Source organism: Hydractinia symbiolongicarpus, chromosome 3 (assembly GCF_029227915.1).
Source record: "Hydractinia symbiolongicarpus strain clone_291-10 chromosome 3, HSymV2.1, whole genome shotgun sequence".
In the NCBI taxonomy this organism is placed as follows: Eukaryota; Metazoa; Cnidaria; class Hydrozoa; order Anthoathecata; family Hydractiniidae; genus Hydractinia; species Hydractinia symbiolongicarpus.
Window position 1 is genome coordinate 10,116,778 of NC_079877.1, and position 22,656 is coordinate 10,139,433.

The 22,656-nt window shown below is 32.2% G+C and overlaps 2 protein-coding genes across 6 annotated transcripts in view; one reads left to right on the forward strand and one right to left on the reverse strand.

Moving 5' to 3' along the window:
- Positions 1–2,294: 2,294 nt before the first annotated feature.
- LOC130635622 (origin recognition complex subunit 1-like) lies at positions 2,295–15,372 on the reverse strand. 3 transcript variants are annotated; one of them, XM_057445005.1, is made up of 14 exons: positions 15,197–15,354; positions 10,062–10,232; positions 9,617–9,716; positions 9,199–9,346; positions 9,025–9,088; positions 8,320–8,395; positions 8,044–8,135; positions 6,519–6,648; positions 6,401–6,442; positions 6,080–6,172; positions 5,299–5,436; positions 4,439–4,876; positions 4,103–4,195; positions 2,295–3,352 (listed from the first exon to the last, which is right to left on the reverse strand). In XM_057445005.1, the coding sequence occupies exons 2-14, from the start codon at positions 10,151–10,153 to the stop codon at positions 2,792–2,794; spliced, it is 2,067 nt and encodes a 688-aa protein (XP_057300988.1). In that variant the 5' UTR covers positions 10,154–10,232; positions 15,197–15,354; the 3' UTR covers positions 2,295–2,791. The 3 variants fall into 3 exon arrangements, with proteins under 3 accessions (XP_057300988.1, XP_057300987.1, XP_057300986.1); XM_057445004.1 differs by having other exon boundaries at positions 2,296–3,352; positions 6,077–6,172; positions 15,251–15,372; XM_057445003.1 differs by having other exon boundaries at positions 2,296–3,352; positions 6,077–6,172; positions 15,197–15,353.
- A 2,718-nt stretch (positions 15,373–18,090) lies between these two features.
- Positions 18,091–22,656, forward strand: part of LOC130635624 (MFS-type transporter SLC18B1-like) — a 32,753-nt gene continuing 28,187 nt past the window's right edge. Inside the window, exons 1-2 of one of the 3 annotated variants that reach the window (XM_057445010.1) lie at positions 18,091–22,299; positions 22,374–22,636. In XM_057445010.1, coding sequence (XP_057300993.1) covers positions 22,460–22,636 — 177 coding nt within the window. In that variant the 5' untranslated portion in view covers positions 18,091–22,299; positions 22,374–22,459. Of the gene's footprint in view, positions 22,637–22,656 lie in introns of all 3 variants that reach the window. The other 2 variants (XM_057445011.1, XM_057445009.1) reach the window with 2 other exon arrangements.

Here is a 22,656-nt window from a genome sequence, read left to right on the forward strand (position 1 = left end):
CTTAGCTAGCTAACTACTTTCACCGTCAAGCGTATTGGAAGTCTACTATAGCTAAACATAAACCTTAAATTGTAAGAACTTAAGATTTGTATGTAGCCAAAGTAGGTGAGAAGCCCTAAAAAAAACTATAAAGTGGGCATGAAATGTTGTAACTACCCTTGTTATCGCGATAATTTGAGACGGGGGTGTTATTGCAAGTAAAATCAACGTTACGTGGGGTACATTGCTGCAAACAATTGCGAAAGTTATTGGTAACCGACTGGATTTTCCAAGCAGGCAATACGGGTTTTTAGGCATTTTGATTGGATTAGCGCTCTTGATGACGGGCTGATATGCAGCGGTATTGCCCGTCGTCAAGAGAATTGGTAGCTTAAAATGTAAGCAAGCACGAAAAACAAGTTTTAAGAAGCATTGAAAATGATTATATATCTGACTCCTACAATATATTTATCGATAAAAACATTTTCATGGCATAGAAACAACAACAATGTCAAGTTTCACAGTTAAAATAACCAGATTCAGCAACATTCTGTCTGCATGCGTCTTCAACATGGCTAGTTAACTAGCTAGATTGTCCATAAAAAAGATGATCTGATATCCAGTTTCAACAAAAATACTAAATACAGCGCGAGGAAATTATAACAAATACAACTCCTCTTATTTTCAGACTCGTTCCTTCAGCTTTTTGGTTACTCAGTCAATTTGAAACTCATTAAAGCCCGTGTAATCCTCGATTAGCAAACTCTAGCTAGCTAGTTGAAAAATTTACTTTAATATTCGCTGTAACTAAATTTTAGTTGCACATTCAACTTTTTACATTCTTTTTTAAGTGTCAAAAGATTTATTCTATAAGGATTTCGAATTCTGCATCGAATGTTTGTTTTTACACAGGACTGTTTCGAATTTTGATCTCGAGTATTAACGAAAGTACAGTGGACTCTCTCTAATTTGAATTTTATATTTCAAATATTTCTATAACTCGAACGATTGCTCAGTCTCAATTTTCGTTAAAAAAACTCTTATAAAAAACGTTCTACTAATTGAATTTCTCTAATTCGAAACTTCCCATTACTCGGACAGTTTTTCAGTCCCTTTAGCACGATTTTATCCCATATTCGAATTCTAAAGCGTCGTTTGGTGTCGACCTGAGAAAAGCACTTAGTGATGCAACTTGTATTGTCGAAAGAGATCGTCTCTCCAATGTAAAGCAATCAAATATTTAACAGTTTTGCATATAAAATTTTTCGTGTAAACTATGAAAATACAGATGAATGAAACTTGAATTGTGGATTCTTGATTTTAAAATTAACGTAACTTCTCTCTGCAATTCGAATTTTCACTCTCTAAAGTTAAATATTCGAATTACAAATTTCTATAATTTTCTATAATTCGAATCTCTCTATAATTCAAATATATATTTTTCTCCGTGGTAATTCAAATTAGGGAGAATCAATTGTAGTTCTAGTGGATTATATTATAAATAAAAATTAAACTGAAATTCTTATCTTTTATTTTATCTAACTTATCGCCCTCAGACATTGCACCCACCTCGCAAGCTCGGCACTTAGACCTCCGCCGATATTTTGGCGGTACAGCCAAGGGTAATCGGTTATTATTGTATCAAAGTAAAATATAAATGCTTTTATGTTGAGGCTGTGCACGTCAAATAAAAAGAAAAAAAAAGGAAAAAGTCGGATGTTTTAATGACACGAAATCAAAAACAATCCAGCAATGTTCTAGTGACTCAGTGTACGTACTCTGCAGGTGAAAGTAGTTATTGTTACCATCTTACAGAATTATTGTTTAAACTCGGTTAGCTAGCTTGCAACAATACACTTAGCTAGCTTTCAACAATATACTTGGCTGGCTTAAAATAATACAAGGGTTTGCAAACATATTTTTATCGGTATGTTCTCTTGTTGTTCAAATTGGTAAGGAACCCAATGATAAATAACCCAAACTTGTCCATATTCCAGTATACCATAAGAAAGTCGATTTCGGTATGCCAAGAAGCTGAATGCATTTTTGAGTCAAGTCAAATAGAGAAACAGTTTTTCCTTTGGATTTAATTTTGGTATACCCCAGACATTAGAAAAATTTACATGTCGTCTATGGTTTAAGTGACGGCTCTCTTTTCCATTGTTCTCCTGTATAGGTTGGTTTTTCCACGGGGTTATCGATTAGTCAAAGAATAATACAGTTTGGACTATAAAATCGATCCCGATATCATAAACGTTTATTCAGCGACCGCAACGTTGGCAAATCGCGCCTCTTGCAAACCAGGAAAGGCACTTTTTTCAGTTGGTAATATTTAATAATCGATTAAAGAACTATATATACAAAGATATAAGTTAATTCTTTTATACACATGAAATTCTATTGTAACTGTTTTTGAGCGACATGTGAGATAATATAAACACATAAACCGTCGCATACATTATCTTGAAAAGAACATCTATAAACTAAATAAAGTCAAAGTTGATATTTCATGTTACCTACAAGCGTAAGAACTAAATTGATATCATAGCGCAGCCAAGCATTTTCGTATATGGTTACTAACATAACGTTAACAAAATAAACCACTAATTTTTACGATATAAATTTGATAAAAGATATGAGAGAAGCAACATTATAAAAAGTTTTTATTATAAGTATAATTTTTAAAGCAATGAAAACCAACACAGGGATACAGAGAAATTTTACATGCATTGCAAACATAGTAATAGGTTTCTGTTTTATAGGTTTGTGAAACCTAAAATATAATCTCACAGCTATTCGCTATGTTTGTTCGTCACATCAAACCCATATGGTAATGGTTTGTGTTGTCATGTGGCTCCATATGATAATCCTTAGGTGGCAACTCCACCGTAGTGTCTTTAACTGTATCATTTATGCCGTTTATTCTATTCTTATCATTATAGGAAGGATCACCATCTTCTTTTACAATTATTTTCATTGTATTTGATAAAGCCTTGTTTTCATCTGTATGTGTTTTTTCGATAGAAACACCATTGCATGTTTCTCCTTCTGGTGTGTTATCAGATAATATGCTGCCTTCAATGAAACGTTTTTCGTCTTCATATTCGGCATTTATTTTTTCTTGTTCGTTTCGCTTTTCATTTTTTTCGATCGCTCCGTTACTTGTATTGTGCACATTTGGATCATCCTTATTCACATCTCGTGTTGTATGAACTTTATTACTTTCATCTGTATTAATTTCGGATTTGTTTATGTTTATATTTTCATCTTTATGTTCGTTTGAATCAGTTTTATTTTTTTTCTGTATATTCTTATTGTTGTCCTTTTCTGCGTTCGAAACTTTGTTTTTTGTTGGCTTGCGTTTTCCCGTTACCTAAGCAATAAAAGTTATTCCACGTGTATAGCTAGTACTTTTTCAACACTGCACGAACCCTTAAATATTTCTACTTATTTTCTTATTCACTTTTTTCAACCGAAAATAAGAGCCTTATTGTCTACGTAATCTCTTCAAGACTTAGGACGTTATTTGAGAAATAAAACTTAGTGAGTGGAGTCATCTTCGGTATGTGGAGTCATCTTCGGTATTCGTGCGTATATACAATTCCTAATATACTTAATATTATATAATTACAACACAACTCAGGTTACAATAACAAAATTTCTTACGTAATTTCCGTCTATGCTTCATAATAGTAGCACAATTATTCTTAGCTCGTGTAAGCATTTTAAGACTTGTTACCTTGCTGAGATTATACCTCTGAGTCTTATACCGATTCCAGGATAAAAACTTCCGGTTATCCCGAGCCAAAGGGGATTGACTTCGTCTATTTTTCCAGAAGAAAGCGTATAGATAGGTATAAGATTCTATGTCACTCAGTCAATCTTAATATTACTTTCTGAGTAATTTCCTCAACTTACAGGGAAGGGTGGGCGGGTTGTCTAACCCGTACGAATAGAATTGACTTGTGAGTAAAAATGGGTGGGAAAGTTCTATTCAAGCATGCGCTATCAGGCGCATGCGTAACTTGCCTCGATTACTACGAAAATAAGTTACATTCTCACAAATATAATCTTAAATTTGAAAGAATTGGAAAATATGTGACATTGTTTCTGGATTAATTACCTGCTCATAATCTTTGTTACATAAAGATTGAGGTCGATTTTTGCGCGGTAAAGAATAGTTCATTAGGTCTGGATTGTTAAACAGAGTCTCAAGCTAAAAAATAAAAATTTGAATCTGTAGCTACAATAAGAACTACAAAATCTGCATAAAAGAGAGTTATAGAGGAGGCACGCTGGTAAAAAACATTAGTGAACGAAACTTATCTGCCTAATTTTTTAAATTATTGGTTTTTCGCGATAATGTAAAATAAACTTTAAAAGTATTCTATTCCTGTTTTTTTTTTACATTAGGAACGTTTAGACTTTGTTAAAACCAAACATGAAGAACAAAGCGTACCTCGTTCATGCCCATATTGCTCGCGTAGGATAAATTGGAACTTCTTGATGCTCTCCCATCATAACGAGACACTCCAACGGCCGACATTACGCTAACCATCGATGTCGAACTCACACTTCGACTCTCTTTCGAACTGTTAGCTGGATTATTGAAAAATTCATAAGACTCACTGCCTGTTAAGCTGCCATTATTGGAATTAGCGACTTTGGTTTTAGTAGCTGGATCACAATGATTTCTAACTTCTTCATCAGATTTCGTTTTTATTTCTTTTTTTAAAACTTCTGAGTCTTTGGAAATGATGACATGATTTTCTTTAGATTCACTTGTGTCGTTGACATCCAAGATTTGTCTTTCCAAAGTATGTATCATAGCTGTTGTTTTGGCGGGAGTGTTTTCTTCACTTGGTACCAGGTCTCTTAACGGCATGTTTACTAATTCCTGAAATAAATTTAGTTCTAAGTTATATTATACATATGTTGAATTTTCCAACGTTGACTTACGTAGAAAAATACGAATAATTCGTCAACGTTCAAAAACAAAGGAAGTAGGTTTAAGTTGTAGTAATCCTCTTGCTTTTTAACCTAGGGTATTTTTAACAACATGTCAAAAATTATGGTTAAATCTACACGTAAGTTCATTTATAATATTTTCCACAATGTAAGTTTTCTTATGTGAGAAATTCTTAATATACAGTTTAATAATATTTTTTTAAGAATCGATTGGTTATATTGCGATTATTAGCTTTGCGCTGTATTGTCCTTCAGTAGTAACGTGTTGCATTGCTTTCGCAAGACAATTTCGCAAGGTGTCACAGGTACATGTCAATTTTATTCACTAAATTCTCGCGTGAAATTGATTACCTTTTCTGGTTCTTCTGTAAGTTGAGGATCCGTTTGAACAGTGTAACGATTATCAGAATTTGTTGTAGTCACACTAGTCAGTTGAACTGTGCATGTTGTGTCTTGGACATTTGATGCGAATGAATAACTTTTGTTGCGCTGAAATTAAAACGTACTTTTATGATGGCACTACAACTTTACATCACTTGTCACACCTTAATAATAAAATGTGTTACACATATTTTCCAAAGCTGATATGTTGAAACTCATATAGCCTAACCGAGATATTGCTTAAAACGAATTAGTTCCTTTGTGCTCTTTCTACTTAGCGTTTCTGTACGCAACAGTTGCACTGTGCCAATCCTGTATCTATAATTGATATCCAGCTGTTTTAGAAAAAATTAAACTTTGCATTAATTTTTTTATCAGCACATGCTTCCATTGCAATTATGAAATCAAGGAAGGAGTGATACTTCACTTTCCATTGCATTCGTGGGGCACAAGAGCGGAAGGGGAATACGCCACAAAAAGCGTGCTTGGCAAAATTGTTTCATTAAGAATAAAAGGAATAAACCTGTATATACACGAGAGAAGAATATGGTCATATTCCTAATATATTCTAGGGGTACACACCTTATCGAATAAAAAAAATGTGGGAAATACCTTTTGAGACTAAACAATGTGGCACTAAACTTTCGTCTGACATGAATTATGGAAGAAAAGAACTTCCAGAAACTGGAAGACAATTTAAGTTTATTAGTTTTTTTAGACTAAAATAGAATTTAAAGTTGTTAGTTACTACGTCAGAATCTTCAAGCTTGTCTTCTTTTAAATCATCATATTTGACCATCTCTGGATAGCCTTCTGTTATGTTGTCATTTACGTAAAGATCCAACTAAAATATTTGTAAAGATTTTAATTAACATTTTCTGAACCACTAACTTTATTTTTTCGGAAAAAAACTTGACAAAGTTCCTGTTTGTGTAATTGTTTAGGCTTACAGCGAATAAACAAATTAACAGGGAACAAATGTTTGCTTATATTACAAATGTTAGCTTAGCTTCGACCCAATTAGCGTAAAATTGTCGTTTGACTAGTCAAAAAGCCAAAACCAAATACATACCTCTAAGCAAAAGACGCAGTAAAAAAAGAACAAAAATAATCCCTAAAACAAAGAAATAAAAGATAAGAACCAAAAAAATATTTCAAAACAGAAAAATAAATTGTGCCAACGTTTATACCTGCACTCCCGAGCCCAATCCAAAAATCAATTGATAGTCCACTATCTTTGGATACCAAAATGTTTGCACACCAAATATCCAAATAACTGTCGTGATAACAAGCATGAGGACCTGTGTTTTAATGCTGTACCTAAAACATAAAAATAAATTTGATATTTTTTTATGATCCTTGGTATGTTGAAAAAGTAATTATTTTAAAAAATAAACATGCTTTTCGCGTTATCTAAGCCTTCATAATATAAAATGGTTTTACATAAAAAGGCTTTTCTTGTGAAAGAAGTATTATATTTTAAGATGTCTTTTATTTTATCAAGCCACAACCAGTGAATGTTATGAGATGAATTATCAGTCATCTTTTAAAGAAAAACCTTTCACATTTAAACACCCTTTTCATTTGGGTGAGTTTGACTCACTTAGAACGTATTTGACTCACTGAGACCATTATGATAAAGATGGCTTGCAGCGGTTACTGGAGGCAGCAGTCCATTGAGGCAACAGACCATAGCAGTACACAGAAGAAACAATTATGGATCAACTTAATAAATTAAGTACCTGTTTAAAATACTAAGCTTAATTTCGAACTTCGCAAATTTTTAAGTCCGGGAAATTTCTTATATTTACTCATTGTGAAAGTCATGCCTCGCACAAGGCATTTTTTTCTTTATTCGCGAAAGTAAAATTAAAATATTTTGAGATTTTCTTGCCTCGCGAGATTTGTGACGCTAAAGTTTGTCTTATTGAATTAATTAATACCTTATCGAGGAAAAAAGGGTTGAAGCAAGGGACTAATGTATGAGGGTTGATAACTTTTGAGGGTTGATAGTATTGCGTGATTAAAAGTTTTTCCGTCTAAATAAATACCTGATAATTAATACCTAATTAATACCAGATTAATACCTGGTTAATCCAACTAACTTTAACCCGACTACTAATCTAGAATACTTGAATAATAAATCAATGGGCTGGTCCTGATATTAACTAAGGAACTTTATTTATTACAGAAAAAGAATAGGGCGATAATAAAATACACAGAAATATGATATTTGTAAATAATTAGCTATTTTTTTCTTCGTCTGAAACTTAATGTTGTTAGTCGGGGGAAAACGACTAGTCTTATGCATTGGCAATTTTAGAGAAGTTACGGAAACTTAAGCACTACCTCTACTATAAACAAAATGAAGAAGATATTCCAAATCACGGACACCTTCCTAATGCTCGTTATGTCTTTATTTTTTGACATTGCTGAACAAATTATGTCTTGTTTCCTGCCTATTTTGATCATTGACGATTTGCATTTTGGATATGCCTTTTCAAATGGTTCATTGGTTGTTTATGGTAGCGTCAACGGTATTCTAGTCTTTATTTTAATATATCGCAAATTATCAAATAAGAAGGGTATTCTAATTTCAAGATTCGCATATTTTATTCTTATTAAAGGTTGCCTTAAAAACAGTAGTAGAGAGTACATGTAAATGAGAAGTGTACTTTTACTCCTTGGAGAAAAAAAAAATCTTTTAGCACTTACCACACAGCTTCATTTGGGGTTTTTGAATTCGTCATTTGGCTTGACTCACTGAATGCTATGTAAATCGACACTGTTAGCATATATGTTGAATACTGAAAGTTGAAAGAAAGTAGAAAAAGTAAAAAAGACGAAAGGTTGAAAGTTAATGTGTCAAAGACATAGTTATCATTGTTTAGCTAATAGTTTGTCAGAAACTCGAATATTTGACGTTTTATAGAAAATTATTGCTCTTAACACATCTATACATGACAAAACGTTACGCAAACTATTTCTCACCAGGATCATGCAGAGGGACGGTATAACTAACGCCCAGATAATGTGGTCTGACTCCCAACAAGTATATGCGATGGATCTGAAATATAAGTCAACACACGATCGAGTATCTATTATACGGAAATTAAATAGGGTGAAAGGGTATGGAAAATGCATTATAGATTAATAATTAATGATAAGTGGGGAAAATAGGAAGTATCGATATTTTGTAGAAAATCCTTTAAAAATGAGTTACTACGTTAAACGACATATAACTGCAATGCAACATTGTTCTTAACTAACAAAGGAGGGTGGAGGGGGGAGGGGGCAGCAGTTCTCTTTCTGTTTTTTTTCTCATATTTCACAGAATTAAGCCTACAATAAGGGATATGGGATAAACTGCGTAGATTTCCTTTGCACCAGCTGTCCGAAAATATGTTCCTGTGCCACCACTTTTTTGACATGAAGAACTGTCAAGAAAACAATATAAATATTTCCTTAGAGGTAAATACACCTCCCTTGCAAAGCAAATGATTTATAAGAAAATAATTTAGCATGGCATAGTAACTAAAAACTGTTGAAAAATATGTTCAAGAAAATGTTAAGTGTTTGTTTAGATATATGACCATAACAACATTTTGTTTGTTCTTGCATTTTTATTATTCTTTACGTTTTTATATTTACTTTTTTCGTTGATTTTATTGCTAACAATTATATAAAAAAACGTACCCCAATTTTGAATTTAGCGATAAACCAAGGATGAGTGCTAACAACATAAAAGGGACTGGAAAACCTAAAATATAAAATTATACAGGTAGCTAGAGTGTATGGTGTAATTGAGTAAGTGGTGTAAAAATTCCACTAAATATATACATATTGCCTTGGTCAGTAACGGTAACTTACACCAAACAATGAACGCGATTTTCATAAAACTAAGTTTCACATAACGACGTCGTATACACGATAGAATATAATATGTGTCCATACATATCCACCCAAAACATACCAACACGATGTAATGGAGAAGTATGGTGACAATGCGACATTCATTCTAGAAACACGATATTTTGGAAGAAAAGGAATGAATATTAGCAAAAGTGTTTAAACTGAAAAAAATTGAGCGTTAATATTTACTATTTTTTAAGATAGGGCGAACTTGTGTTAATATATTCCATATATGATTTTTCAATACAGTAGCGTCCACGTGAGGTGTAATCAAAGTTCAACAAGGTACAAAAGGTCTTAATAATATTTCTGTGTAACTATAAAGTGCTAACTTGGTATCGCTAGGAATATAAAAAATACAGTATATATACTTCACCTGACTAGAAAGTCCTTGAAGGCCTGTAAGAACAACGATGTTTGTTAAGACAATAGAAATAGCAAAATGTTGTTTGATCTTTAATGGTCGCGTTTTCACTCTAGTAAGAAATACATAATATTAATTGCCTTAAGGACTGGATATTTAGTGATTGGCCATGAATTTAGCGTGGCCTAAAATATATTCTAAAGAAAAATGATTTCAATTTTTGTTACTTAAGTCTGTATTTTTATAGGCCGTTGTTAGGTAGCAATGCTAAGATAAATTTCGGACATATGTAAAGAATTGAAATACAATGCTGGAAATTAAGTTCTTCATATTGCTAATAAACATCAGTGAGAGTTGAAGCTATGTACATAGCGCATTATTAGTTTTTTTTATCAATTCTTTTGCTTTACAAACAGTATAAGAAGTAAGGGCGTGTATTATAAATATTTTGACTCACCTAAAACAACTGAGAACCACCACTGTACTCAATGAGAATAAAATGGACACACTGCAGCCAACAATACTAGCTGACAACAACAAAGATTCCATTTCTGCCTGTCAAATCCTTATCTTTGTCACTTGTCACGTGCCGCTTGTTGTCCTTGGTGATTGTTGAAGTTTTTTATCACTACAAAAAATTTAAATAATTAGGAAAAAATACTAATATAAATATATTTCCTTTTCTTTTCTTTTTTAATTTTAATTTTAGACATTATATCGTAAACAACGTCATAATAATTAAACCCAGTTGAAAGAGCATTTTTCAAATTAGCTAAGCTCTGACAAAAACAAGACATGTGCGGTGTCGTCCTTTTTAACAAAGCAAACACATAACTTGCTTAAGCTGTTAGCAACGTGTTGTAGTACAACAGGCACTTTCCTTCGTCGTTTTATAGTATTTACAGAAACAACAAGAATTTAAACCTAACTTATCCAATGCAAACATATTACGTAACTTAGAACAAATAGAAATGGACAAAACGTGATTAAATATTCATCTGGTCCGCAGTTTATAAAATCACTTAAAACCACATTTTATTTTAAGCTGTTACAAAATATTTGCTGAATTTCGATTTTTTACGCTTATATTTTAAATGAAATAAAACATTATTTAGGAATATATAATAAAAATATATAATTTAACAATATAGCTAGACACATTAAACATCAAATTATAAATAAAGTATTGCTAGCTCCCCAAGTATAAGAAAAAAAACACATACATTAATCAAATATTATAAATGCAATGTATCCAACTATAAAAAACATTAAAAGAAGTTTCATTCACATACTTGTCTCTTGATCATTTTACGTTTATATAATAGTTGTAATAATTTACTGTTAACAGATACAATTTTAAAAAACGCCTACCTAAGGAAGGGCGTTTAAAAAAGGAGGCGTTTATACAAGGTGCGTTAAATATAAGTATTACGTAACATATAGTAAGAATGTGTTTTTCTGTTCCCTTCGTGAGTGACGTAGAAAGTTTACACTTCTGTTTTCTTCGAAAATAACACATTCAAGAATACATTGGCCAGCAAGCACTAAAATATCGAATTTGATATTGTGTATTTTTCATTTGCTCTTTGACAATTTGTAAGTATAATTATATACACGATGCAAATCTTTACCTCAAGCTTCGTAACTTGTTTTCTTACGGAGTTAGCCTATTAGAACTGGCAGCTCAGCCATGTAACACGACACTGCCAATACACGTCGCTGGAACCAACATTTATTATAACAATATTCGCATACATACGTTACTTAACACTCACGTGAGACCCATCCTCGTCCCCAGGGTTTGTTGCCTATGTCAAAGCCGCTACCGCTTACTTGACGGTCTCGGATGTCAAAAAGGCAAAAAACCCTGGGAACGAAGTTAGCGTGGGACCATAAATATCTGTTGAGCGATTAAAGAGCCTACAAGTGACAATGACCCCGTCTCCTGGGGTCTATTGCAATCCATCTATTTAAGAAAAAGTCTCTCATAATAAGGGGTAATACGCGTTTTGGATAGTCAAGTAACCAAGAAAACGTATAGCAAGTTTCATAAGAAAAGCATAAGTAGCACGATAAAAATAAAATGTGTATATTATAAATTCTGTTATGTGACGTCACTTCTGATTCCAGTGACGTCATAATAATAACAGCCGAACTAATTTGTATCACGATGCTTCTTGATTGTGTCAAGCGTCATGACTTAATCAGTATTAAAGAATAATTTACCTTGGAAAATTCCATTCCTTTTCAAATTAAGCTGACTCCCAGCTTGTTCCTCGAAAGCTGTTTTAAGGTCTGCTTCTATTCAATCCTTTTGGTAAAGATGTCAAATGTTGATCGTCTTTGAGCATCGACAACTTTCAGTGCTTAACTCTATTTATATGGGGTTGGTGACTTATTTACAACTCCTAAAATGCTGCTCCAACAAGGCTAAAATATTTAGTATTTCTATTGGACAACTTTTTATGTAAAATATTCAAAACTTCGTTTTGGGAGTTACCATGGCAAACACATTGCTAAACATTTCCTGTTTTTTCAACATTGTTTTTATTCACATTCTGTATCGTTCTTAAGGAATATTTATAAAGAGCAATAATACAGAAATCATGCAGAAAACACATTTTTCGTGCAAGCCGTTCCGATCGACTCAATTCTAAGAAAAATAATAACGTCATAGCAATATTGCTAACGTCAGCAACTTTTTATCCCTATTAATTAATTTTATTTTGCTATGATAGAGTTTCATCAAGATTGCTACAGCATTTCTAAAGGTTTTTTGAATCCACCTCACTCCCTCATCTCCTAGATGTTGTTTGGATAGTAAAAAAGCCTAGTATAAAACTTTTGCCAATAGAAGATGACTAAGCCATGAAAAAAAATCTGTTGTTTGTGAATTAAAAAACCGAGATAAACTTTCAAAAATTATTTAAGTCACAGTAGCCATAAAGAAAAAGGCTACAATTCCTAAGAACATGTAAATTGTAACATGAAAGTTAGCAAATTTTACAGTTTGTTGCCACAAGTAGGCAAATTTTTATAATAGATTCATGCATTTGAATTTGTTAAGATGTTTCCAGCAAACTTACCGCTTAGCAATTGGGTTAGTTGTTTAGACTCAAACTCTCACAATGTGCTAATTGTTGCTGATGTCAGTGTGACCATTTTTCTTCAATTGTGAGGCCTTTTTGGGCCCTAACGTGGATTATCATGTAAAGCGGACGTAGTTAAAGGTACGACTGGCGCATTTTAAACCCTGCTTATCGAACCTACACATATGAGAGTGTTATTGTCTCAACATCTTTGTGAGGGATCGTAGACATCCAAGGCCAACTGTAACAAAGGTAATGCCACAAATAGTCTTCTAAAAAAACATCCGATAATTTTAGATTTTTTTAACGTAATAAAAAGAAGAGAAATAACAAATGAATAATACCTCAGCGTCTTGCATTTATTACCCATTGTTTTTTTTTAATAAATGAAAATTATTTTTTAGATATGAGTAGATTATGCACGAAGTAGCTACGCATAACTGATCGATCCTTCTAAAGTTTTTTAATCTCGCGACTCTAAGCAAATTACTTCTTTTCCAGTAAAAAAGAGTTAATATTTAACACGCAATAAAAGTTAGTAGCCACATTTCATTGCCATATATTCTAAATTGGTTCCCTATTAAATATAATCTACACTGTGTCAACTCAATTCTAACGTACTAAAACAAACCCGTCAAAATGCATGTAACTTCTCAAATAAAAGCCTAAATTAAGTGCGTGTAGAAACTAAAAATCTTCTTTTTTTCTACGCATGAAAAGAACAATCATTTCGTTAATAAAATATTTGTTTCTTGTTTTGTTATCATGGTTGCACCTGTCTAAACGTTATGGCTTGTGAAACTTCAACTTTTGATCTTTAAATTATATTAATTCACAGACAATTGGCCCGTAGAGAAATTTAACTACACTTGAATATATATATATTGTTTTTACATCGCAAGATATATAATGAATGCGTCAATACTCGGAGCTCTGATGGCTTCTAAATTTCTACTTTCACCGATGTAAACAAAGTTGTATCAGTTGGTGCGTCTAAAAAGTTTGTATCACAGAAATATGTACACCAATATTCTTACAGGACTGTGGATTAACCATGACCATTTCAGCAAAATGTGTGTTCTATTCACATAATAAATGACCAAAATTGTCGGCAGTGAACAATAACGTGTAAATGTTAAGAAATTATTGGGTCTGATGTAGAAACTTAAAACCGATAAAGCATGCTACAAGTTTAAAACACATGTATCCAAGTTTTATAGACGTAACAAAAATACGGGAACGTTTTTTATGCTTTACTTAAACGAAATCTTAACTCTGAAGACATGTCAAGTATAACAATTAAATTAAATTATAACCAGTTTTACATTTCAATTATAGGTCACCAACATGGTCAAATTGTTTGGGCACTAAACTTTATAGGGACAAAAGCAAAGCCAACTTATATTCATATGTATTCATTAAGAATAGGTTGTTACTAGAATAAGCAATGTGTTGGCAAAATTATAAACCTAAACTATGACTTTAATTATTTTAAACCAAGTCACTTTATGAATATTTTCTTTGATACCAAATCCAGTTTATGTTAGACACACTTCATGTAAAGATGTAGAACTTGTGTATATTATAAATTTACTTTCACCTATTACTAACAAATATTCGAATAAACACATCTGTTGAACGATAAATAATGTTACTTGAATAGCGTTAACAAACGATTCAGATTCTGTGCACAATACAGAAAAGTCACAGGTGATGGAAATGTATTTGAAAAGAAACCTTAAATTAAAATATATTATCTATCTGTTATTATTTCTTGGGAAAACTGTGACCAATATTGAAAACCATGCCTTGCCTTTTCTCACAATGCAATTGCATGCTATTCAGTGGAACAAAAAAAAACTATTTAAATTATATAAGTCGTGTTGTTATGAAGGCAGCATAGATGTTTTGATATTATACCCAATTTTTTATGAAGTTAACGCAATATCAAACAGAGAAAAGGTTACTATAAAAATTCCAAGGATTGATGGGAAGCCGTTACTGCATTTTTAATCCTGGATCGGGAGATGTGTCTGAAATTTGACCAGTGAAAATGTCTGTTAGACCAAAAATTATGCATAATGTTGGATTTAAAAACTAAAGAGCCACATAAGACAGATAGTTAACCTTGTCACAGCTATGTCAAGTGAACTATAAATTGTTATATTTTAAGGAATTAGCTTCATATTTTCTGATTTTAACTCCGAAAATGAATTTTAAAATAAATATGTTAAAATCATCTTAATAAATTGGTTGCATCGTTTAAATATTTTCTCATTGATAAAATACATTGCCTGTATTATGGAGGGAGTAAAGTGAAACATTGGTAAAGTCGGGAATAATTAGCTATCAAATAACTTGGAATATTTTAACTTTTAAAGTTTCTGATAAAAATACGAGAATTCCTTCAGTATTTTATTACCAAGCAACAAACCGCCCACCGCAGTGGCTAATATAAATTCACATAAAAAATAAAATCCTGATTAGTGTATTAAATACTTACATGCAAAATATTGATTGATTCTGCCAGCGCCTACCATAAGAAATAAATGCTTACCAACACATGCTAAAAAGGTTTCAATAACACTCTATTTACTGGTCAGTAACTTTCTAATTTGCACTGCGCGTGGAATACTTTCTTCCAGTTCTTTTCGTTACCATTTTGTTCTAGTAAAAGTATTCCTTGTTTTAGTGGGAATGCATTGTCATGGCAATAGAACGTTAATAATTTAAATCCCTTTATCATAGCGCTTTTTGAATGAATTTTTATTTATTAGTGATAAAAAAGCAATGTAAAAAGAAATTGAATATTATGTATAACAATAAGAAATAGTACGAGCGAAGTAAAAGCATAAAGAAAGCAAAAGATGTACCGATAAAGAATTTCTGGTGTTTTATACATCTGCCTTTTTCTTTTTCATTTTGTTTATAAAAGAAAATTTTGAAAAGCCTAGTTTTTAGATTTTGTTAACAGTGTTGAACTTTTATTCTTTGTTCAGATTTTTCTAGCGAGTTGGACTTCTTAATATAACGAGTAGCCCCAATGATGGTTAGACAGTACCTTGAGCATCAAGTAAAATACAATATTCCGATTGAGTAATTTCTAATGCAAGAAGAAAATTGAATAATAGCGGAGTTTTGGGCTTAAAAACACAGCCAATTTTTTTTTAACTTCGCAATAATGTTTTGTTGCATCCTATTCCAGGATTTCGTTTTCGTTTCGTCTTTCTCTCAATTGGCTATGGAGGACACAGAATAAAAGTTTCCATAAGAAATCCTAGCTCTGAAAATGCAGATATGCAAATTTTGTGCTTTATTTTGGTTTCCAAATCTATTCAATTTGAATTTTTTTAAATAAAAAGCACAAAAAAGTCCCAGCTGTGAGATAGGGCTAAGGGAATATTGCATGTATTGTGTCTATTTATTTTGATTTTTATCAATACATATTTGCAGTACAATGCATTCTCATTTTTAACGGCGAAATTTTCTTAACTTTTGCAGGTTAAAATAAGTTAAGTGAAAAAAATACATTTTTTTATTGATTTATTAAATTTAATCTTATTATTTTGATTCGATCATGCTGAAAGAAAACGTGAAGTGGGAAATAAGACACTCACGTAATTTTTTCATAGAAAATCAAAGAAAATGATTAACTTATGATGATTTGATTTAATTATGAAGGGCAGAGATGCATATCTATTCTCCATAATAATAACCATTGTGTTTTTCTGTTTGTAATTTTGTTTAAAGCGCATGAAATTTATTACGGAATTCTTGCAGAACCGGATTTTTACCGGTTTTTGTTTTGACCTTTTGTGCGTAGTTGAGCAATCACGAAGACCGATTTTAATGAATAGCCAATCAGCAAGTTTTTTGGGGCTTCGACCTGATGACAAAGGATTCAGTAACAATCTAAGCCAGCGTGGCCATAGCAATTTTGATAGCTGTGACTTTGATGTTGGTAGGTCTTTTAGCTTCCCTCACAAATGAAAAAAAATTATAAGGCTGTTATGTACACATGACTATACAATGTGAAACAGGTGAATTAAAAAGTTTAACTTAAAAGAAATTAAGAAAATTCCCAGGCTTAGACTTGTGAAAAAATAATTTAGTTGAAGGACCGTGTAAAAATCCAAAAACATCGAAAAAAATATTTGGTTTAGGAACACGCCTATTAGGGCATCGCTAACATTTCGCAAACTTTGTTCAGTTCCAATATATCCTGGTTTATTTTAAGGCAACTCGGTTTATTTCTTAGATAGCTTGGCTTAGTCAACTTGATTTAATTCTCACACAACATAGTTTAGTTCTCGGATAACTTGGCTCAGTTCTTAGTCAACTTAGCTTAGTTCCAAAGTATCTTCGCATTACTAACTAAAGAATGTTGGTTTATCTTAGAGAAAACATAGTTACGCTTGAGAGACATTGTTTGCATCTTGATGAGTTATTTGGACAAGCGGATCAACTTTGTTTAAGAATGAAATTATCATTCGAAAAGTTAAACTTTATTCACAATAATAGCGAAACCATTTGGTTTATACTACGTTTACTTAGGGTAAACTTGATTCACAGCATTGTATGTTACTTGCAATAATCTGTTTATATGCCAAATTTTCGTTTCAGAAATGTCTTAATCTGTTTCCCCCATTGCATAAACCGGTAAACCAAATAATGTATAACACTCAGACATTTTTCAGGACAAAAAATGAATTTTCGGGAAAGAGAAATTAAAAATAAAAATAAACAAAAAATTGAAGCTCACATATTTATAACACGAGATTTCTTGTTGTGCGGTAACGGATATTGAATTAAATTTCTGACCCAGCTTTATTTTTTCTGAGGAGTGTTTGTTGAGCTATTTTTAAATACGTGTTATTGTATGAGTTTTGTTTGGTTTCTAGACAAAGCTATTTAAATCCAAAATATTTTTATACATACAGGCATATAAAACTTAATTAATTAAAGTTTAAGAACAACTTTAAAACAACTTTGTTATTTTCTACAAGAAGATTTTTAGGCTCTGAAATGTATAACAGTGACGTTCTAAGTTCTAATGCCTCCACATGCAAGAACACAACTTCACAAGAAGTATAAATAGTTTAAAAATTTTATTTAACAATGGATTAGAAATGAGGAAATCATACAATTCAATATTTTAAAAATTTACTTTTTAAAAAATTATCCTCAGTCACCGAGTATAACAGTCTCCATATAACTAATCACGTGCATTATCCTTAATTATTTTTCTATCGTTAAATCACACGTATGGAGTAATGTAATTTGATGCTTTAAACTTCGTAGAAGAGGCGACGGCAGTCATAAGGCCATTCAAAATTCTCTGAGATCTCCTCACGGCACAGAGAGCTGTTGTGCGTGTGGTGTTTCTAAAAACTTCCAGCTTTATTCAGAATATTCATAAAAGATATGACCACTTCAGCGTTGTAAACGCTGTTATCAATGGGGTCATGTGGTCTGAATGCATACATCAATGTGTACACTGGCATTGCCTACTCATTTATTTTCACATGGCATAGGCTAACTTGTAGTTTTGTAAAGGCATTTGCTGAACATGCCACACTGTGAACCGAACCATAAACCTTGTGATGGCGAAGTGAACTCTTTAACCACTAGGCCAGGCGTTGTGCTATTTTGCATATTTGCAAAAAATGCAAAGTGAAGGAAAGAAGGAACCCTATACATTTTTTATACCTACGGTTAAATGTGAGCTAGCAAAATTTTAGAGATATTCATAAAGCAGGAAAACATTTGCATTATTTTTTTACAGCGAAACACAACATAAACGGTGGACACAGTGCAACCTTGATCCTAGGATATGTTGTCCCTTTTTTCATATCAGATGGCGAGACAAACATTTATCAGACTTGTCAGATTGTTCAGACCTATCAATAAGCGTAGCCCGGATAAGAGACAAAAAGGCCTTGGAACGAGCTTGAAAACAGTGTGGAGTTCTGGAAGTTTAAGGCATTTAGACGCCCACTGTAAATATGACATGGGTTAACATTGATGGGAATACACAAACCATCTTTGAGAAGCAAAATACACAAAATAAAAATAAAATACAAAAAAGGACCCTGTAGTAAGAATTAACATAACCCAAACAAGAGTATTTTTACCCTGTTTTTTTTAATGGAAGCAAATCTTAAAACCAAGCATTATTAGTAGAAATTATTAATTATCAAGAAATTTTAAAATTAAAACCTTGAATATTATAGTAATTAATCTGTATTTTCAGATTACATACAACAAAATAAGCAAAATAGATTTTACATACAGCATAAATTATACAATCCAATTCGATACTGATTGGTCACATTGACGATGTCGGTGTCACCAGTATAAAAAATGTACTTTGTGTTATAAATGTTTATGTTTTGAAATTTAGCTACAATTATTTCCCAGCATCCTAATAATGGGGCTCAATCTAATTAAAATAATTCTGTCTAAGCGATTTAATTTAGCTATATAATCTCATCATAGGCAAAAATAGACATAAATATTCCATGACGTGTAAAACATATTAAATGTGGGATTATTGTGGTTCATTTCAATTTTATTGTTCTTCTGCAAAGTGCCGAGAAACGGATCAACGAGCTTGGTTGGACCAACCAATTTGCCACCTCACAGCACAATCCCTTAAAAAATCTATTAAGAATGAGAAGAAACGCGAGGCTGAGAGGATCATGGATGTAATCCTCTGTAATCCTCCATATTTTAACTTGTTAAAGATAATTAAAAGTGTAAACGCATGTCAAGATGTGCTTAATCCGTTTTCTTCTTTAGCCCGTTCTTATACTGTTCACTATCAATACGCAATTTTCATCAAATATTTTTGTTAAAGTAGTCTCGTGAAAACAAAACAAAAAAATAGTAACTATAAATCGTGTCCCGCAGGATTAGTATAATCAAGATATGATTATATCACAATATTAAAGTATCCTCATTTCGTTATAACAGACACAGAAAGTATTAAAGAATTAAGATAACCTTAATTAACGAAACTAAACATTAGTCTGTTAAATCATTTCTGTAGTAGATCAAATAGTTAAAAAACAAAACTGTAAGATTATCTGTGTTAAGTGGTAAGAATAAACTTGATAAAGTTGTGAGGTATTTCGTATTACAGAATAGTTTGTTTTGCGAACAATAACGTTCCAATGTGTGCTTTTGTGGAGTAAGACTATCGAGCCAAACAAGCCAAGGGTAAGATCAATTTAAATTTAAGAAAACGTAAAAGTTACAAATTGTAGCCCACTTTAAGGGCTCAAACCTTTTTAAAAGTCACGAATAAAATGTGTCAACACTCGTATGTTTCTTTGGTTTTCAGTATTTCTTCGTCTGTTGCAAAATAGGTTGACATTTTTCGTTAATATAAAACTAAATAATAGCATGTGTTACCTTTCCAAATAAAAAGTTATATGTCTAAACTTACGCAAAAACGACTGGTCAGGTTTCAACAATAAACAAGAAGCCTAATCCTGCTTAAAAATCACGCTTTTCGCGGTTTTGCTTAATTAGAATTTTTTGCGATAGAAAACCTTTGCGGTTGATAGAAATGAAGATATTCTCTATTTGTTTATTTGTACTCTAACAACTTAATTAACATTTTATAAAAAAAGGTCTTAGCGGTCGTGTGTAATACGAGATTAGTTTTTTTTATGAAATGCTTTTTAGTAGCGAGATTCTTATAGACCATTTCGCATTCAAACATTTTGCTGAAATAATCTTTTAAAAATTTTAACAATAGCTAGACAACCCAGGGTTTGCAATATCCAGAAAGATTTATTGTAAGCTCCAGCTAGATAGCCACAACCCAAACATACAAATAGATAGTATTGGCTGAAATAAAAAGCTCTTATATCAAACTAACTAAAAACTATAACCCACTTCTCTTAACCTTCTCTTAACATCTGGAAATATACAGAAAATGAATATCCCTGTAGATACACAGTATTTAATAGAGAGAAAGTTCAAAAGAACACCTACAAACACCCCTACTTCCAAACCAAAATGGCCTTCGTGAGCTTTTTTTCGTGTTTTGGCGCGATTCCAAAACAAAGTCCGTAAAAATCGTGTTCTGTCGGAATTTCCCGAAACAAAGTTACGCTGTACCATTTTGAACAAAACACATCTATTATTGAAGCAAAATTTAAAAAAATGTTTTCTGATGTGGTTTGTGTTCAAATAAACTAGTGAAACCTGCGGAGGTTTTATATAAGCAAGTGAAAACTCCAAATGAAAAGGGGATAACTTAAATGTTTCCTTGTGAGCTTTAGATAGATCAAATGAAATGGTCTTGTTTCTGACAGCCACAGCCAAGCTTTTACAAAACTGAAGGTATAATTACGCAAGGCTAGGTCCGGACAGTGTAGTGCTATTAATTAAGCCTTAAAGACTGTCTAATTAAAAACCTTTAAAATTCACCATCAGAAGGATTCACCAGAGTCGACCAACACGCCTATGCTTAAAATATTACCCTATCTGGCCTAAATATGCTCATGATCGTTAATGCTTATAAAAAACGTGTAATTAGCCGTTAAAGAAAAATTGAAACACAGTGATAAAGGAAAGGCATGACTTAAATGTTGTCGACTTTGTTGTATAAAAACCGTATTTTAAAACCATCGTTTGGGGATGTGAAATTATAAGCTCTATCTGCTGCTTTTTTAGCCAGCAGTTTTAAATGGTGCATGTTGGTATTGCTAAAAATTGCAAAACGTAAGCTTTGGAGATAAGACCTGCTCCAATGAGTTTGCTCAAGTATAAAGCATAGCTACCAAGTTTAAGATCTTACAGAAAAATAATTTTATGATGCCCCCTCGTGACCTCCTTCCGTTTAGGTGACAATAAAAGTCATTTGATGTCATAACGTAAGCGAATATTTTTCAGATGTTTCTTTACCGATTACATGTCTACGCAAATAGGTTTTAATTCACGACAAAAGTATAATTTCTCAAAGTGGTAAGTTAAATGGAATGCAAGGAGAAAAGACGACGCAAAAAAAGCTGTATTGTTATGACGTCTGTCGTCCCTAAATTTTGACAACAAGAGAAAATATAAACTTTTATTACAAATCAGTTCATGCAACTAGTTTTTACGTGCCACGAACTATCAAAACACACTGTGTTTCATAAAGTGCCAAAGTTTGAAATGTCCTTCCGTCACTTTTCATTAGTTTTGTAATGGAGCGTTTTATAAAAGCTTCTCTGGACGCTGGAATATGCAAAATAAGGCGATTTGAAGCCAGGAAAAAATTGATCTTAAGTCCAGCGTCAAAATTAGCCCTTTTTCGAGGAAAAATTATCAGTTATCCTTTCTTGACAGGTATTTATTAGAGCAACAAACAGTATTTTTCAAAGAAGCATTTATCTCATTTCTGTATTTTGATTTTATTTTTCAAAGAAATTAAGGGTGTTTATTTTAATTTCCCGGTCCTTTGCAAGTTCGCAATAGAAAGAATATATGTTAACACTGTCTTTGGTCCTTTCACATAGCTATGCAAGTTACGAAGGACGGTTAATTATGTTTCTCACAGACTTTGTAGGTTGTATAACGTCGATACAAAATTAAGAACAGAATGCTTTAGCTGTAAGTACTATGTAACCACTGTTATCACACCACAAAATTTTGTGATGTGATATGTTTTTATTTTTTGATTAAAGGTAAACGAAGCTGTAATTCTGGTAGTGATAAAGCAAATGAAGCTGCCAATTCCGTGACGGTAGTGTAGAAAGTGAACTAAGATGCAATGGAGACGAAAAAGGAGACTAATGTTGAAGAATCTAATATGTCAAACTTACCTCAAAAGTCAAATAATAAACTTTTCAGAGATAAAAAGACTACATTTATAGCGATCTCATTGGCCTTAATTTTTTTCTGTAGTTCCTGCGCCCTTGGTATGATTTCTCCGTTCTTTCCTAGAAAGGTAAAATTATGTTTGTTAAG

Excerpts from the sequence above, each read along its gene's own strand:
- LOC130635622 (XM_057445004.1), bottom strand. The coding sequence starts at position 10,153 with ATGGAATCTTTGTTGTTGTCAGCTAGTATTGTTGGCTGCAGTGTGTCC. Across the intron at positions 6,443-6,518 it reads GATTGGGCTCGGGAGTGCAG|GGATTATTTTTGTTCTTTTT; the intron begins GTATAAACGTTG and ends TCTTTGTTTTAG. Across the intron at positions 3,353-4,102 it reads GTAACAAAGATTATGAGCAG|GTAACGGGAAAACGCAAGCC; the intron begins GTAATTAATCCA and ends TTTATTGCTTAG.